Source organism: Thunnus albacares, chromosome 18 (genome assembly GCF_914725855.1).
Source record: "Thunnus albacares chromosome 18, fThuAlb1.1, whole genome shotgun sequence".
Lineage (NCBI taxonomy): Eukaryota > Metazoa > Chordata > Actinopteri > Scombriformes > Scombridae > Thunnus > Thunnus albacares.
Genome location: NC_058123.1, coordinates 5,662,226 through 5,682,104, shown reverse-complemented (window position 1 = coordinate 5,682,104; position 19,879 = coordinate 5,662,226). Strand labels below are relative to the sequence as shown.

The 19,879-nt window shown below is 38.7% G+C and overlaps 2 protein-coding genes across 2 annotated transcripts in view; both read left to right on the top strand.

The window, feature by feature from the left end:
• Positions 1–242: 242 nt before the first annotated feature.
• Positions 243–9,090, top strand: mat2al (methionine adenosyltransferase II, alpha-like). Its single transcript, XM_044333905.1, has 9 exons — positions 243–615; positions 2,285–2,362; positions 3,929–4,051; positions 4,173–4,285; positions 5,956–6,099; positions 6,223–6,441; positions 6,518–6,700; positions 8,487–8,620; positions 8,727–9,090. The coding sequence occupies exons 1-9, from the start codon at positions 552–554 to the stop codon at positions 8,827–8,829; spliced, it is 1,161 nt and encodes a 386-aa protein (XP_044189840.1). The 5' UTR covers positions 243–551; the 3' UTR covers positions 8,830–9,090.
• Positions 9,091–10,767: 1,677 nt separating this feature from the next.
• Positions 10,768–19,879, top strand: part of LOC122968444 (aryl hydrocarbon receptor-like) — a 34,261-nt gene continuing 25,149 nt past the window's right edge. The window contains exons 1-2 of the mRNA XM_044333674.1: positions 10,768–11,170; positions 19,097–19,275. Of these exons, the coding sequence (XP_044189609.1) occupies positions 11,112–11,170; positions 19,097–19,275 (238 nt within the window). The 5' untranslated portion in view covers positions 10,768–11,111. The remainder of the gene's footprint in view (positions 11,171–19,096; positions 19,276–19,879) is intronic.

The window sequence follows — 19,879 nt, the reverse complement described above, 5'->3', positions numbered from 1 at the left end:
TCATAATACTTAAATACTTTTACTGCAATACTTTAACTACATCAAGCTCATGATACTTATGTACTTTTACTGCAATACTTTAACTACATCAAGCTCATAATACTTAAGTACTTTTACTGTAGTAGGATTTTTCATAGATAAATAGACAGAGTACCATATTAATCCCAAAGGGAAATTAAATTATTACAGCAGCCACTTGACATAAATTAAAACACAAAAACTGTTTAATTTGTATAACAGTGCCACCTGAGACTGTCCAGGCTGCTCACCTTCCTGCTTCTCTTTCACACATTTACAGAAAGCCCAATGAAAAGTAAACATTACACTTTATATTGCCTGGTGGTTGCATCAGTTATCTGCTATTTCCAAACCCGACTGGCTCCACCGCCCAGATGTTTGTGAGGTCCAGAGTTTGCTTCATAAAATCACTGACGGCTAACATCAGAGGCTTCACTCACTGGCTAGTAACGACGCAGCACCGCCACTTTTAGCGTTTCTATGACTTTAATCCGTTTAAATTAAACTTTTCTGCATCGAACGAAGAGCTGAAGATGAACCTGTGCAGCGGGAAGACTTTCCTGTTTACATCTGAATCTGTTGGAGAAGGACACGCTGGTACTGTGTTAACTGTCCTGTATGAGTTTACTGTGTACATTGCAGGAACATGTCTGGGCATGTGCAATCCTGTAAATCAATACATAGACTCACCTTATTAGGATCACCTGGTCAATATATTGCATTACAACAGGTCTGCCATAAATTCTACTTTTACGAAGCTCATACATTTTCAGTTTTTGTTGACATTCTCAGAAAGGTGATAATTCTGCTTTAGGTCTATTATTGAGGTCATAGCGGGTGGTGGTAGTGTACCGGAGTGCGTTATATTGACTGGTGTTGCTAATATTTTGCCCCTCTCATGTATGTCAATGGATTGGACAGTAGATTTATCACCTTTCTGACAATGTCAACAAACACTGAAAATGTATAAGCTTTGTAAAAGTAGAATTTATGGCAGAGCTGTTGTATTGAATCGCATTAGATTGCACATGTGTTCCTAATAAAGTGGCTGATGAGTGTAAGTTCATGGCTGTAGCATTGGAAAACTGAGGTCTTGTGTCCTAGTCCCCTGCCTCTCCAACCCCTGTTACACTGTATTTGGTGACTCATCAGATTCTGTGGCCTGTGTTGGACGAAGCACTAAGATCCTTTACTTGAGTAAAAGTATCAATACCATGCTACACGATTACAAGTAAAAATCCTGCATTTAAAATCCTACTTAAGTAAGAGTATAGATGCAATACCAGCTAAATTTACTTAAACTACTAAAGTAAAAGTACTAATTTTGCAGAAAACATTAATTTACTTTAGTACTTAAAGTAGGATTTTAAATGCAGATTTTTTCTTGTTATGGAGTATTTTTACATTGTAGTATTGATACTTTTATTTAAGTATCTGAGTATTCCGTCACTACAGGTCACAGATCTGATGGGTCACCAAATATGGTGTAACACCCCCACCCTGTTTTTTTATCGTTATTAATCAGCTCCTCCAGGATTTCATGGAGTTTATTTGTGATTATTGTGGCCTAAATTTTTTGATTTTGCAGCAGCTTTTCTCAAAAATTGCGATACAATTTGCAATGTTTTATGTGCTCTTTTTACGGTAAAATTAAAGGAATGTGGAAAAACTGCAAGCAAAGGAAAATAATGCGATTTATGGCAGAAATTTTTGTTGTCAGGTGAGATTTATCCGTCTTCCTCCTGAATGGGCACCTGAATCCTTGTTGGATACGTGCAAATCACAAGCGGAAAAGTTGCAGTAATTTAGCAAAATTGCAAGCTCTCACAAGTATTGCAGAGATTTTGTTAATTATTATTTTTTTCTGGAGGGACTGTTTCATTTACTTAAGCTGCAGCTGATGATTTTAACTGTTTTCTCCAAGCTTTATAAAACTACAGATCCCCAAAATCCTGAAAGATTATACTTTTTTATTTTGATTATTGTATAGTTTTACATCACTTTTCAAACCGGGAAGTGACTTTTTATTATCTTGTGTGCACAAATTTTTATCCTGCAATACGTATAAACTCCCCAAACTCCCTGAAAAAATACATGACCTCAGTGCCCTCATTGGTGCAATAGCCATGCCTGCATTGTTAATAATCTCTGACCTCAAAAATGTTATATTTTTGGTTATCTATAGAGTTCCCTGTCTCTGTTTTCTACTTTTTTTTTTATATCTGTGGTGCAAAATGGCAGAATGACTTTGACTTTGTGTTCACAGATAAAATGTGTGATCAAATCAGTGATGCTGTACTTGATGCATACTTGACACAAGACCCGGACTCTAAAGTGGCCTGTGGTAAGTGTTTTATTATATTGATATTATCATATTACTCTATTTAAGGTTAAAGTTTTTATTAGACAAAAAGTCCCACTCTACTCAAAATGTGTTTGTTCACTGTGCCTTTTTTAAAATCAAATTTGAGGCTTTTGATTAATATCTTACACTGCACTGTTACTTTTACTCTCCTGTTTTATCTGTCTTATTCTATTTTAGCTTTTTTTCCAATTTAACACTCTTTAATTGTATTTAAATGTCTTTTTATATTGCCTTGTGTTGCTTTTACATTCTGTCTTGATGCCTTTTATGTTTTATGTAAAGCATGTTGAATTGAAATGTACTATATAAATAAACTTGCCTAACTGAAGGAGAAAAGTTTATCTGTTTTCACCTTAAATCTCAGTTTTATACATGTACCTACGAGCAGGATTTGTGAAATCAGAACTAGTTTGGAGCCAGTCGTGGTCCAGTCTGCAACTTACACAAGTGTGATGAGGAAGCTTGAAGCCTCTAGTACACAAACACTGAGAATGAACTTTAGCAGTTGTCCAGGAGTTAAACTTGGAAAACAATGAAAAATATCAACCTATTCATAGATTCTGGATTTTTCAACAAGGGAGAAGGAATTTTAATTAGGTAATTGATTGAACTTTTTTATGGAAAACCCATATCAGACTACAGCATCACAAGTTATTATTTCAAGAGTATAAGAGTGCAGAGTATTTTTATATGTAAAGACATGAAAAATGTCTTTAAGCTTGTTTTTGTTCTTGTTCTTTTTTGACAAAAACTCTGTCAAATAACAGATTGAAGCAACTATTGGAACAACTAAAAAATTTTGAGGCTTCACAGGAGTGCACGTAAACTTAACAGATATCACTTATCTAGTGGCTCAGCAAAGACAAAGACATTGATTTTAAAGAGGACGTATCATGCACATTTCCAGGTCTATATTTATATTCTGGGGCTCTACTTGAATATCTTTGCATGGTTTACAGTTAAAAACTCCTTATTCATCTTATAGTGGCACTTTATGCAGCCCCTCGGTTCAGCCTCTGTCTGAAACAGGCCGTTTTAGCTCCTGTCTCTTTAAGGCCCCCGTCCCGATGAGCCTACTCTGTTCTGATTGGCCAGCTTCAGCAGACTTCCACCGGCTTCAGAGGCTACGTCAACATCCGTACATGTTCGAGTACGCAAATCCAATCTGAAATATGTGGCTGGACAACACGAACGACCCGTAGAACAACCTTAGCAACAAAGACTGCAGAACGGACGGCTGCTTGTGGGCATGTGCAAACAATATAAGGTCATCACGAGGAGGAAGTAGAATTAACTTAGCAAATAAAGTGTCAGAGCAGCCTAAAGCCCTGGAATTTGACTTGCAGGGAGCATTTTTACATGTTTAACATCTGACATCTTAACAGAAAGCATGACATTAACACATGACATGTGTTGGACAATAAGGGAATATTCAAATTAAATTAACACGAGAAACAGTAAAACAGTTTATTCTACATGTTATACAAACAGTATACAGCGCTGGAGGCATATTCTTGGCTAATAAAACATAATATCTTGTAACAGAATGTGTGGCGAAGACGGGCATGATTTTATTAGTTGGAGAAGTGACATCTAAGGCCAAAGTTGATCTCCAGTCAGTGGTCCGAAATACAGTTCAGAAGATTGGCTATGATCACTCTTCAAAAGGTACAGCATGGTTGAATTCAGTAGTCTCATTTCATAACTTAAGTTTGTGCAGAATTGTCTCAGGAAATTAAGTCAATTATTCAAAGGCTGTTGCTGGTTTTGTCCCAACTGTGATCTGTAGGTTTCGACTATAAGACCTGCAGTGTGCTTCTGGCGCTGGAGCCGCAGTGTGTGGAGATATCAGACTGTGCGTTTGAAGGCAGGGAGCAGGAGGATGTCGGTGCAGGAGACCAGGTTCGGTACTAGTTTTAATTGTTTACTTTGTTTATTTGGATCTTTTTTAGCTCAAGGCTTTTCTCACGAGAGTCCATATTAAAATCACACTCACGTAGCACACACATGCACATGCATACACGTCATAAATGCATTAATCTCTGTAAACAGACATATATATAGGAATGCAGAATCTGTAGGCAACGGGATAAGATTTTGGTACCGGAAGCGTTCTGGTATCCGTTTGTAGTCCGAGTAGTATTGACCAATCACATTTGAGCAGGCTTTGGTTGCATGCAGGTAAACAGTCTATGTGAAGAGCAAAAGAGACGGAATGCATTGGCCAAAATGCAATCTCAGAACCCATCGGCTTTCATCTGATGACGATTTAGCTTTTTATTCAATTTTTTTTAATAGTATCTGCATTCATATGCATATATCTGTTTATAGAGATTAGCCGAAACGTCGTCTACACCGTCTCAAGTTGCTAATCGGACTATAAACAATGACTAGTGCATGGAAGAGGAAGTTTTGGCCTGGATATCCGTTATCTGGATATCTGCTGGCTCCACTGGAAACCCTGAAATATTAGCCGTTGCCCCCAGAGGCTGATTCTTCATCAGACAGATAGCCAATGGGTTCCTAGATTATATATACATATGATTATAAATGTATTCACCACGTACATTTCCTTAGGCAACAATATGTATAAAGCCTCGCCAGCAGTTTCACAGGTATTTTGACATAAATGAAAGTATTGAACAAATTAAAATTTTGACCTGATGATGGCGCTAGATGAAAAGTGAGAGGTTCACCAAAGTTATTACCATTAATCCTAAAGGTGCCGCCGTGGCACCCGGCTACGTCCAATCCTACCAGCCGCAGCTGTCCATCTAGTACAATCTCATCGCGCTGCTAAATACAGCAGGGTGTGACTTAACTAGTATCATAAATGTTTATTGTCTCAAACTGGATAATCAAACTTTGAAGCGGATGTTTTTCTGATGCCGTTTCTTTCCTTTTCATTAATCTGTCTGTTCTCTGCTGGTGAAGAGGTGTATCACTCAGGAAACTCAGTTACCAGTAAAACAGTTCCTGTACCGTTTCCCAAATGAGATATTCCTTCGCTGTAGTTTCCGTTGGTGCCATGGTCACACAGCGAGTCACAACAGCGGGTTGAAAGAGTTGAACCATCATAAACTCCAACAGCAGCAACAAAAACCTGTGCGCGTTCAAGAGAACGCCAGCTGCCCTTCCTCTCAGCCGACGACACAGCTTCTGTCGTGTTTATATTGAAAACAATGGAGGCGTCACCGGCAACCGCTCACTGTCTGAAAACACCTTAACGGGGACATAAATGACTGTGTCAAATTTCATGGCACTTGATTCAGTAGTCGTTCAGAGATTTCACTGAAAACCACAAATGTCAACCTTGTGGTGCCACTAGAGGAAAAAATCAGGGGATCACAAAGTCGGTAGGATTCATCCTCTGGGAGCCACGAATGTCTGTACACAGTTTCATGGCAATCCATCATACAGTTGTTGGGACAAAGTGATGGAACAACTCACTGCTAGCGTGGCTAAAAACAATAGTGCAAACGTCTTTTACAGGCACTGTTTTTATGTTTACTCATCTTTTTTTAACAATTTTATTTACTTCCTGTCATTTATCTGACTGCTTGTGTCTTCAGGGTCTGATGTTTGGCTATGCCACAGATGAAACCGAGGAGTGTATGCCCTTGACTATCCTTTTGGCTCATAAACTCAACTATAAGATTAAGGAGCTGTCACGCACAGGAGAGTGTCCTTGGATACAACCAGACTCCAAATCTCAGGTGAGCCACTTCAGAATAAAGTTGGGGGGATTTTAAAAACATACTGTACCTCCACTCTGCTGTTAGCTTTAATATTGTGGAGCCAAGAGTTCACTTTTAACAAGGTTCCCTTGTTTTCTGCAGGTCACAGTGGAGTATCAAAACAACATGGGAGCCATGGAGCCACTGCGTGTTCATACTGTGGTCATCTCAGTACAGCATAGTCCGAACATCAGTCTGGAGGAGATCAGACATAATCTGATGGAGAAGGTGGTGAAGGTCGTCATTCCTGCCAAATACTTGGATGACAAGACCGTCTACCATCTACTGCCAAGTAGGAAGTTCCTCATCGGAGGCCCACAGGTTAGAAAGGACTAAACCACGTTGTCTCTTGTATGTGAACATGTGTGAGCTGTCTCTGATGTTGTTGTGTCACCAGGGTGATGCGGGACTCACGGGGCGTAAAATCATAGTGGATACGTATGGAGGATGGGGCGCGCACGGAGGAGGGGCTTTCTCTGGAAAGGACTGCTCCAAAATGGATCGCTCCGGGACTTACGCGGCACGCTGGGTGGCCAAGTCTTTGGTCAAAGCCGGACTGTGCAGGAGAGCCCTCGTTCAGGTGAGGAAGTTTAGAATTTAAAACTTGCACCTCTACTTGTATTATGTATGTATCCAAAGCATGATATATCTTATTCCTCTGTGCTGTAGATCTCCATTGTTGGACCAAAAACTATTAAAAACACATCAGTTAGCCACACCGCTAGTCTGGGCGACATGTTGCTTCATCCCTGAAGACGATGGTTGCTGTAGCTCATTCAGAAACGGCTTCAAAGAGTAAAAACAGGAGTGAGGTTCCTAGTATGAACTGCGGTTCCGTTTACAGAGCTTCGCTATCTTATTGCGCTACATTACGCCGTAATGTGTACTGAAGTTCTTTGACAAATTTACAATGTAGTACAAAGTCAAGAGGTTGTGATATGTAGCACAACAAACTAGTGATGTAACGACTCAGAACCTCGGAACCCAAAAGCACGACCTCAGAGACAGGAGCAGAGTCCAATATTCTTTAATCATTCCAAAAAAACAAGCAGGGGTCACAAACTAGGCAGACAACTCCAAGGGACTAGGCAAACCTCAAGACCGGGAAACAGGCAGGATCTCAGGTAACAGGTGAGCGAACAGGTAGATAAAGAAATGCTGGAAAGCTAGGCAAACACACTATCACACAATATGGCAAGGAGCATGTGAATGTGGACCAGTATATATAAGGAGTGACTGATGAGCCTAATGGGATCCAGGTGAGGAGATGGGTAGGGAAACTCAGGTGAGGGGAATGAGGTGATTACAGGGCAGATGGGTGTGGCAGGATCTGCAATGACAGGAGAGTTAGAGATCAGGCAGGTGAACAACATGAAAAATAGTCACTAAGATGGTGAACCCGTGACAAGTGAAGCTCTGTACACAGAGCTGCGTTTCCGTGCATGAGCAGTTGTGTCTGCTGTAAAAGGAACCTCACTCCTCAGGGTTACTATCTTATCGCTAGTTTTACTCTTTGTTGACATTGCAAAACAAGCTTGATTTTTTTTTTCCTCAGAAAATTACAAGTGTAACAACATGATGCAGTTTCCCTCCACAGCCCCAGTCTGCCACCAAGTCACACAATAAAACTCTTGTCAAACTCATCACCAAAGCATTGATCTCAGAGTCTGACAAACATTTGCATTATTTATTAAACTGCCATAAATACACAGTAACAGTGTGAACTGTAGAGCTGCAACAATTAATCGATTGGTCGATCTGCAAAATATCAATAATCGAATTGCTTTAGTCACTTTTTTAAGCAAAAATGTCAGAAATTCTCCTGTTTCAGCTTCTCAGATATAAAGATTTCTTGCTTTTCTTTGTCATACATGATAGTAAATGGAATATTTGGGGTTTTGGACTGTTGGTCTGATAAAACAAAACATTTGAAGACATAACAGACAAAATGATTGAACAATTAATCAAGAAAATAATTGTCAGATTAATCGATAATAAAAATAATTGCTACTTGTAGCCCCAGTGAGCTGTTCTACCTTAAAACAGACTTTTCTTCATCACCAGCATCTGTGGAAAAACTATTCACCACCTCGTTAAAATCCAGGGTTCTGACCAGACTGCTAGATGCAATTAGCAAATAATGCACTCGCTGATTCCTTTTCAGGATATTGAACATTTTCCACCCATTACTTTTGTTATTCATGCAGTTTATAGCACAAAAACAACCCTCTTGTTGATCTTCCCTTAAGCTCTCAGTCACTCTTGCTTATTTTCAGCTCTGTGTGTACACTTCTCATGATGACATCGCTCAGAAACCTATCTATAACGAATGAGAGCATGTATATCTTGTCTGTTATGCCCTGTAGCTCTCCTACGCTATCGGTGTGAGCCATCCGCTGTCCATCTCAGTGTTTCACTACGGCACATCGAACAGAGACGAAGACGAGCTGCTGCAAATCGTACAAAAGAACTTCGACCTGAGGCCTGGAGTCATTGTGAAGTATGTGTAGCTACGTATAAGAAGATTACATGAGACTTTGTATTTCTGTCTGTATCTGTAAATATAATATTGACTGTGTTTCTTTTTGGGGTTTTTTTTTTTACAGAGAGCTGGATTTGAAGCGACCAATTTACCAAGCAACTGCCTGCTACGGTCACTTTGGCAGAGACGAGTTTCCCTGGGAGAAACCAAAGAATCTGGTGTATTGAGTTTTGTGAGGTTTAAATAATCAGTCATAAAATGATCAAGAATTGTCTAATTTGACAGACTCTACATTTAGATTATGTGTATATAACTGTGTAACTGACGACATACATGTCTTTTCTCTATTGTCTGTAATAAACTGTAAAGGCAGTGGTCTTCATTGATGAATGAATTTTTATTTCTCTTTAATGTTATGTCCTTTTTTATAAGAGAAACTGTAACTATTGTTAAACAGTAATTATGCAATAAATGTGAAATGTTATGAATATCGTGGAATAGCTCACACATTGTCACGTTTATAAAATAATGAATTTTAGTAACAAGTTATAACAAATATTCTGTGATAAAAAAGGTGGTTTAGTGGGTTAAGTACCCACTCATTATATTTGAGTTTCTAGTTGTTAATTTGTAAAAATTCTTAATAAATTGGACTCAATTTTACAATTTAACAATTTTTTAACTGACAAAAAATACTTAATTTGTTAGCATTGGCATATTAGATTCTTTCTTTAAAACTCTAATGAGCGCATTTTCCATATACTTCCAAATAACAACGCTTTCAAAGAAACGTAAAAATGAACAGCAACTACTTTTAGGAAATTGTTTGAAAAAACTACAACTACAACTCAACCAATTTGACTTTGTTCCTTCATTTTTCTTATAATTTGTACCAAATTGCACATTTTCTGTAAAATGGATAGATAGATAGATAGATAGATAGATAGATAGATAGATAGATAGATAGATAGATAGATAGATAGATAGATGGAGTATTTTATTAATCTCAAAGAGAAATTAAAGTGTTACAGCAGCCACTTGACATCAATAAGGTAAAAGAAACAAATTAAAGGATAAATTATATACTGTAAAAAATAATAAGTATATAACCTTAACTATAATGCACTATTTGCTGAGTATATGCTGTTCAATGATGTTAATATGCTATGGTATAGTAGACTGTATATTAGTACAAGTCAGGTTAATATTAAGGTAGTAAGGTGCAGGATTGTCCACGGATGTTAGAATGTCCTAAAAGATAACCGTTAAATACCTGTAAATTACTCTAAATATCCATGAAATTTGTTTTACACCACACTTTACATTACACCTGTCCTTTAATCTCTGCCCCGCCTTCCTGTGTGTCAAAGGATAGAGTTTAAAATCCTATTACTAGTTTATAGAGCTCTAAGTGATCTCAGACCCAAACACATTCATGATTTGTACGTTACGAAGTGCTCAGACCCCTTAGGTCACCTGGGACAGGTTTACTCAGTGTTCCCAGAGTCAGAACCAAGAGGGGTGAAGCAGCTTTTAGTTTTTATGTTTCCCACCTGTGGAACAAGCTTCCTGATGACCTAAAGTCTGCTAAATCTGTCAGTTCATTTAAATGAGTGCTTAAAACATTATCGTTTACTGCAACTTTGTGTCTGAAAGGTGCTGTATAAATAAAATTGCCTTGCCTCAAGTAAACCTGTACCTTAAAATTGCACTTAAGTACAGTACTTGAGTAAATGTACTTAGTTGCATTCCACCACTGCGTGAATATTTGTACTTAAGTAGCAGGATTTTTTTTACTTATAATGGAGTATTTATGCAGTATAGTACTGTTAATTTTACTTCAGTACTTCTTTCACTACTGACTGAAACCTGCTATAACTGTCACAGCCGCTGGATGGCGCTGCAGGTCACACAATGTTTTTCATGAGGCAGGAAAACGATGGAAAATACACCTGAAGGTAAGAAATTTACAGCTTAACAGGAAAGAAAACAACATGTTGAGACGTTTATAACCTCCCCGACAACAGCAGGAAACAGCAGAAAACACACTGGTACATTTACAGCATGTGTATTTTACAGTCGAGGAAGATAAACAAAAGCTAAAGTTTGCACCAATCACAAACCGCGAGACAAACACGCCGTGAGGTTACAGAGGATCTGATTGGCTGAGAGAGGGAACACAGACGGAGGGCTGGCTGTGATGTATGCTGCACATCCCTTGGAAAGTTTGCGAGTTTTTAAATGAGTCTTTCAGCGACAGGCTCGCCGCAAAATGCTGCTGCACTCGAGATATTTGGATTATTTGTCGCTTGAGCCGAAGTGAGCTGGATGAAAGTTAAACCTGGAAGTGTCGCGGTTCCCTGGCAGGAGAAGAAGAAGAAGAAGAGCAGCCAGGGTGTGTCTGCACATTCACAAAACAAACTTTTAATTCTAGTTTCAACTTTTTGTGGAGGGTTGTTGTTGTTGTTGTTTTTTTTAAGTGAAAGTGGAGAGAAAGTTGTCTGCAAGCATGCTGGGGAATGGTGGAGTTTACGCAACCAAGAGGAGGAAGAAGCCCGCTCAAAAACAGTAAGTTGAAATGCTTTTAAAAACTTTATTTATTTATTTTTTACTGCGAGATGTATCACCGCAGGCTATGAAATATACTGTACTTAAATCGCCGAACAGGCTTGAATGCTGCTCGCTGTCAATGGATCAATCACTCATCATCAACGTAATCATTACGGTGTTATTGTTATTATTATTATTATTATTGTTGAGAAGCACCTCTCTATTACATCCACCTCGTGTTTCTACAAAGACAGGACTCTCTGCGATAGTATGATATGTGATTTCCGGATAGAGGGGCAGGTATATTTCGCCTTCAGCAAATGCTGTCACGCACGTAATGACGTCAGCAGTAGATAAGGTGAGTCGGGCAGGTGATGGTGGCTGCGGAGCTCATTATGATGGCTACATGGGGGCAAAGCAGTAACTAAGTACATTTACTCAAGTACAGTTTTGTGGTACTTGTGCTTTACTTGAGTATTTCCATGTGATGCTACTTTATACTTCCACTCCACTACATTTCAGAGGGAAATATTGTACTTTCTACTCCACTACATTTATTTTACAGTTTTAGTTACTTTTCAGATGAAGATTTGACATAATGGATAATATAACAAGCTTTTAAAATACAACACATTGTGGTTTCCAACCTTTTTTGGCTTCTGACGTCTTACAAAAAGCAGTGTGTAGTCGGGGTCACATTTCACATGTCTATGAGTTGTTAACAGCTCCACCAAATAGTGATTTTTCCCTCTAAACTTCTCACATGCTTTCATTTCAATAAACGTTCAAATGATCCATTATTTCAGTAAAAATGATGAGAGAAAAAGTCCAAAAACTGAAAACAGATTTGTGTATCAGAACTTTGTTTTTTCTTCTTTCCTCCCCCATTAATCATCTCACGACCCCTCAGATTTATCTGGTGTCCCTTTGGAGGGGCCTGACCCCTAGGTTGGGAACCACTGGACTAAACTAGCTAACTGTATATAAAGTAGTGTAAACTAGCTCCACCTCCAGCAGCTACAACAGTAACATGCTGCTCTAACACTGATGCTTCACTATTAATAATCTAATGATGTCATATATAATAATATATCAGTCAGAGGGACCAAACCACTACTTTTACTGCAATACTTTAACTACATCAAGCTCATAAAACTTATGTACTTTTACTGCATTTTTCATGCAGGAAATGTAATGGAGTACTTATACGTTGCTGTATTGGTACTTTTACTTAAGTAAAGGATCTAAATACTTCTTCCACCGCTTGACTTAGCCTATCTTTATCTATGGATGTTTTTATCTGTTACTTCATTTTGTAGGTAATTGCATGATTATTATTATTGATTAATCTCTGGAGTATCTTTTTTTTTCTATAAAATGTCAGAACATAGTGAATAATAGCCCAAGAGGATGTGTTGCATATTTCATCCACCAAAGAGTCCAAAATCAAGACACTAGTTTAGTTTACTGTCATGTGCGACCCAAACAAAACATCAACTCCTCTCATTTAAGAAGCTGAAACCAGCATGTTTGGCGTTTTCTTGGAAAGTAGCTGAAATTGACGGATTATCAAAATAGTTGCAGAGTATTTTTCTGTCAGTTGACTAAATTGATTAATGAACTTGCTTCAGCAGTAATCCAAATATGTAAAATAGTGAAGCCATATTATGTAATCTATTTCATTTTAAGACAGCTACACGTCTGGAAAAGCACATATAGGTTTGTTTTTATGTTTCTAATAAGATTACTTCTGCTGCACAGTGTTTACCATCTTCACATATGATTAAAAATAAAACGGTTGTTCGTACAGCATTCCATAAAATTGAAATTAGGGTTATAGAGATGAATCCATCCATTCTGCATTTTAAACAAATTGCTGCAGATTTCACAGTGTGATTGCGGATAAACAGCTCATTCACAGTTTTGTTTTTTGTTTTTTTTTTTGCAAAAGAAGTCGGAATTGTGTAAACGGCGGCAGGATTCCTGCTGTAATTATTAGGAATTTAATCAGAGCTAGAGGCTCACAGTGCGGGGAACCGTTTGTAATTACTAGGATTATTATTAAAGTTATAGATCTATAGTCCCTGGCAATCCTGGTGTTATTGCAACAACTTGACTCGGCAGATACCTCAAGACAAGTCTCACCAACTTCTTCGAAAACAAAGACGCCACCATAACAAGCCTTTTCGCACTTTGGCTTCTGAACTTGGAAAGAAGTTAAAAAACGAAATTTGCATTCAAGCTTTTCCTTCCCGTCTTATATGCCGTGACTGTTTGACAGTGTAAGAAGGAGACATGTGCCAAATTACCACCCAAGACACATTAGCTGCTCGTGTAACCTGACTCAGCCGGCCTGGCGGTTCTGGCTCTGGATCCAAGTCAAAAATTTTTTGTTTACCACAGCGATCATCAGCCAAAAGCTTAACAGCAGAGTCATAACAAACAAGTTTCCAGCAAGCTTCTCCATTAGTTTTATGAGTGAAATCTGTGTACTGTATGTAGCGGTCTGTTGAAAGTTAAACAATCCAGGTTCAAGACACACATACACAAAAAAAAAGCTTTGCAAATGTTTGATGGAGTAAATGAATTCAATATGTTTGTCAGATATTAAAGGATCACTCCGCCTATTTTCAGCTTTCTCTCTAAACGAGGGATATAGTGTGAACAGCAACAGTTGTTAATGTTCTCTGTGTCTCAGGGGCGCAGCTGCAATATCTGTTGTTCTTCCGGCACCGTTTGACGCGTACAGTGACGTAGTTTAGGGAAGGAAAAGAAGAACTACAGACTATTTATAGTCTCCGCCTCTGATTTTCTGTGGCAGTGCCTTCAAAGATGGTTCCAAAAACACTCCGTCTACCGTGTTACGCTAGCGACAAGGAAGAACAGACACTAAAATACCATACTACTAAACACTCAAATATCAGTATATTTGGAAGAAAGCTAGTTTCGTGATATGAGGCTGAATGAGGAATCAGACGCAACAGAGTGTGGAGGAGGAAGTGACGTCACAGCCGCAGCCTGACACACAAACTTCAGCTGCTGAGTGATTTCAGGTGGACAGAAAAGCTGAATTTAACACAAACTACTAGCGTTACAGTATGACGTCAGAGCACAGATGTGGTGCTACTATCACGACTCACGAGGCCGAACATGGCGCTGCGGAATCAGACACAACAGAAGCTGTAACGGCGGCAGACGAAAGAGAGGCTTTGCAGCATCGATCTGTGAGGATCGTCAGACAGAAAACCCTGTGCTGCAACAAATTTTTTCGGCACTTTGGTAAACATGACTTTGTTTTCTGGTAGAATATTATATCGGACGTTAACTCTGAATACAGAGAACAGTGAACTTATGCAGCTACGTTCAGCTCAAGCACAATCCGGTCCTGCTCTTCGTCGTCCAAAAATAGGTAAAGAAAGCGTGTTTGCTTGCAGTTTTTCACCCCTTCGTTCACGACTGTTTCCCAAACCAAACTGAAATGAAGATATTAGTCTCAGAGGTTTTTTTGACTGCCCGTGAATATTCTGGCTTGTGTGCAACTCTCACAAAGTTTGCACTGATTCCTATAAATGACTCCAGCACGCCGTTTGTTTTATGATCCTTGCACACCTGTACGACATATCCAGAAGCGTTCTGTAAATGAAAACGATCCTCAGTAAAGAGCGATAATACTTTGTCTCTGCTGGGAAACGGACTCGCCCCCCCCCCCCTGCGTTCCCGTCCATCAGTAGCTGATTGGACGAGACTTGTCGTTGTTGGCGATATGGGGAATCTACAACCTTTTTCTCATTTTTCTCACATTTTTTTGCACATTTCTACGACAAAGGTGACCTAGTTTTAAGAAATCATCATATTCACAGCTTTGACTTTTCCCTTTAAGGATGCATAAAACTCTCCAGTGTACCTTCAACAGCGGTGTGAGTCATATGTCATGACAGTAAACTCCTACCTGCTCATTCACTGAAGGCAGTGATGGATGACAGCATCAGTTAACAGCATGAAATGTACATGTAAATGTTACCTTATAATGTTAATGGACTTAGTAAAAGAAGGAAATGTAAATGCAGGTATTACATGTCAGGTGTGTGTATGGTGGGCAAGTCTCTCTTCATCCTGTCAAATAATTTTAATATTTTCCTCATGATCTTTAAACACAGTTCTGTAAATATTCCATAAATATTATATACTGTAATATATTTTGAGTTTTTAAAAAAATATTTTGACTATTAATACATACTATAATTCACTGATGTAACTGTTTACATCATAATTTCATCATAAATCAATACAGCATTGTACTTTATTGATTGACTCCCTTCAGCATTTGCTGTTATTGTTTGCCAATTTTTGCATTTTAGCTTTAGCTGCAGAATATTTGTCACAATCAGAAACTACTTTTAAGTTTTAACAGTTAATAGAGCGGAATTAAATCAGTCAATCAATAGAAAATTAATTTGCAACTATTTTGATAATCGATGAATCATTTTAAGTCAGTTTTTGTAGCAAAAATGCAACATTTGCTGCTTTTCTTTGACGTATGTGATAGAAAATTGTATATTATTTGGGTTTTAGACTGTTTGATTCGCATTTTTCATTATTTTTTGACATTCTTTAACCCAAACAATGAATCGACTAATCAAAAAGTGTATAAATATGAATCGATAATGAAAATAATGGTCAGTTGCAGCCTTGAAAATGAATCTACAGCATGTTTCGGTCAAGTATTGTGATCAAATTGTGTTTCTATCATTCAACAGCAGCTAACAGAAGTTTAATTCCAGATGATACATTTCTCAGCTAGTTGCTCCACCACCTTCCTCCTACTTCTGAATTCTAACATTTTACTTTTCTGATTGTCAGTCCGTCTCGCCGTGTTTTCCTCTTCCTCACCCCTCTCTTCATTCCAGTCTGTTTTGTTCCCTCCATCTCGTTTCTTAGATCTCTGTGTTTGGTGGAGGAGGTAGGGCACACAGGGCAGCTGCATGTCGAAACATGTCGGAGAGGAATTACGTTGTGGTAATTCGTAGTAATGACACAGGCCAAGTGGAAGATCAGCAGACACATCATGATGTAATACTGTGTTTGGGGTAAATTGGCGGTTCCGCTGCTGTTCTGGCTCCAAGGATGGTCAGTAAACCGCTTTGGCTACGATCACATTACACACTGAAGTGGCCCAAATCCAATATTTTTGCTTTCAAGTGACTCAGATCAGATTTTTTTTCACAGAAGTGTGAACAAACCAAATCAGATTTTTTCATATCAGATCTGGGCCACTTGGTATATGTGGTTTTTAGATCTGATTCATATCCAGTCTCGCTGTCAGAACGGTCAGATCGGAGTACATGTGGGGGTTTTTTAACGTCACACTTATCGCATATCACCTGTCGTCATCATTCAGTGTCTGTATTGTCTACCGACCTCCACAACAAAACAATAATCCTGAACATGAATGCGAGCGCAGCCATGTCATCCGTGTCATTCATGATCTGACGTTATTGTTGTTATTCTTGTACTCAATGACGCTCACATTTCAGCTAAATCTGCACATGCGTGGCAGTTTAGGATCTCAACGGTGTCCACATCAGAATACGTGTCACTTACAAACATGAATGTGAACCATCAACACATAAAGATCGGATCTGAGTAGAAAAAAGCAGAATTGAGCATTAAGGCGGTAATATGAATGTAGCCATTGGTCCAGGCAGAAATATCTCAACAACTATGAGATGGATTGGGTTGAAATTTTGTCCAGACCAAGGCTGTTACTAACTGCTGTTGTCATTATTGATTAATCTGTCAATGCTTTTCTTGATAATGATAGAAAAATCTGCACCTTGCATTGTGTACCATGTATGGTTATATGTTAGACGGCAGGGTCCCACGAGTAACAGCAGGACAAAGTCACATGGATATCATGTGGAAGGGAGAGCTCTGTAAAGCTTTGTCTACGTCTAGTGGAAATCTGTAAACAACTGAAGGTGCCTCCCAAGGCTATCAATAGGGTTAGGGTTATATATATATATATACCAGTGAATTTCTTTCCTTCTTTAGAATTCTCCACGGAGACTCTGCGGACTCTCCGTGTTCTGTTTGAAATAAAGAGACACTTGACCTCAACCAACCGCAGTCTATTGATAATCAATCTGATCAGATATGGTATAAAGTTTCAGAAAATGATGGAATATGTTGGTCACAGTTTCCCAAAGCCCAAGATGACGTCCTCAAATGTCTTGTTTTGTTCACAACCCAAAGATATTCAGTTTACTGTCAAAGAAACCAGAAAATGTTCACGTTTGAGAAGTTGGAAGCAGCAAATTTGGACTTTTTTTTTCTTAGAAAATTGCTCAAAACGGTTAATTGACTATCAAAATAGTTGCTGGTTAATTTCCAGCTAATCTGCAGCTCTAGTCCAGACACTCATGGTCCCCCGAGGATGAATCCTACTGACTTCAGTGATCCCCTGACTTTTCCTTTAGGGCCACCATGAGGTGGACATTATGATTTTTTTGTGAAATATCTCAACAACTATTAGATGGATTACAATGAGTTTTTGTACACATGTTCATGTCCCCCTCTCTTTGATGAGCCCCTGACTTTTCATCCAGCAGCATCATCAGGTCAAAATGTTACTTTGGTTTATGACCAAACATCTTCAAAACTACTGACATTCCCATCAGCATCAGCTGTACTTTGAGTTTAATTATTAATTAGCAAATATTAGCACGCTAACACGCTAAACTGAAATGTGGTGAACATGGTAAACATTACGTTAAACCTGCTTAGCATCAGCATATCAGCATTTAGCGCTGCAAGTAACAGTCATTTTCGTTATGAATTAATTTGCCAAATATTTTTTCAATTAGTTGTTTTGTCTATAAAATGTTGAAATATAATGAAAAGTGGCCTTCTTAATTTCCCACTGCCCAAGTTGACATCTTAAAATATCTTATTTTGTCCGACCAACAGTCCAAAACCAAAAGATATTCAATTTATTATAACAGAAGACAAAGAAAACCATGAAATCATCACATCTGAGAAGCTGAAACCAGCTAATATTTGGCATTTATGCTTAAAAAATGATTTAAATGATTATTTGGTTATCAAAATAGTTTAGTTTCTGTCAATCAACTAATCGATTACCCAACTAGTCATTGCAGCTCTATTAGCATTGTCACTGTGAGCATGTTAGCATGTTGACGTTAGCATTTAGCTCAAAGAGCAGCTAGCATGGCTGTAGAATCTTATTTTTGTTACTTACAGATTTTGAGTGACTTGATACAAGCAGGACAGGTAAATTATGTAAATTCAAGAGAAGAAAATAAAATAATTAAGCTACATTTTCTATTTTACGCTTGAATTTCTTGCCACAGAGCTGTGTCGGTTAGCACTCTAGGTCACTGTAATTTTTTGTAATTAGCATTAGCTCATGCAGGTCTCATTGAAACAGACCAACTCTAACTGTTCTGCTTATACTGTTCTGCTTACTGAACTCTGTGGGCTTCATTTAAATAGAGTTCTTAGTAAGTCAAATATTACTGGTATTCACTCCAAACATATGTCCCAGACTAAGAGAGTGAAATATGCTGACTAATGTATCACATAACATTTTTCTCTCGGTGTTTTCCAGTCTTGTAATAATAAAAGTATGAACCTCTCTTTCAGCCTCTGCTGCTGGCTCTTAAAAACAGGAAGTCGGAGCTCCTTTTGATGTGGTTCAGAGTTTATTTGGGCAGCAACCCACATTGTCTCTTAGAAATTCAAAACTGGAATTTTCAACTGACGTATTGTTGACACACAGGTCTAAGACTTTCAGATCTACCTTCTACCAAAAACTCAATTCCACATGTAAATTCTTCTTGTGTTACAGATTGTCAAGCTCAGCAAACATGTTTTAGCAAGCAGCATCTCCGAACATATCCCCTTGTCTTGTGTGTCTTTTCCTAGCGTAAAGCCTCCTCCTGTGAAGACCAATCCGTCCAAACGCCACCGGGATCGTCTGAATGTAGAGCTGGAACGTCTGACCAGCCTGCTGCCCTTCGCCGAGGAGGTCAGAGGTCGCCTGGACAAACTGTCAGTGCTCCGGCTCAGTGTGGGATACCTGAAGGTTAAGAGTTACTTCCATGGTGAGTGACTTCTACCTCTTGTACATAGTTTTGTGAGCACAGACAGCCAGATATTTGTGGAAACTAAGAACGTTTTCAAACCTAGAGAGCTGCAACAATAAGTCGATTAATCAATTAGTCTATCAACAGAAAATTATTCTGATATTCTGATAATCGAATAATCGGTTTAGTCATTTTTTTAATGTAAAATATTTGCTGGTTTCAGCTTCTCAAATATTGAGGATTTTATGGTTTTCTTTGTCTTCTGTGATGATAAACTGAATATCTTTGGGTTTTGAATAGGGATGCACGATAATATTGGCACCTTATCGGTATCGGCCGATAAAGGCTTTAAAGTGAAATATCAGCATCGGCCCAAAATGAACATTTCTGCCGATATGACAGGCCGATTCGTCGCCTTCTCCTCCATCACCTGGCTGACTGTTTCACCCTGATGGTCCCGGTGGTTCCTCTGCAGGCTCCACTTCACTCAGCTGCCAGACAGACCCGATGCTTCTTCCCACTTTAACCAGAATAACAAACTGGGAATCGGTGCTCAGGTTGGATCCACACGGAGAGTTGGGGCTAGGTAGTGGAACAATAGCTGCAGCATTGCCGGAGGGAA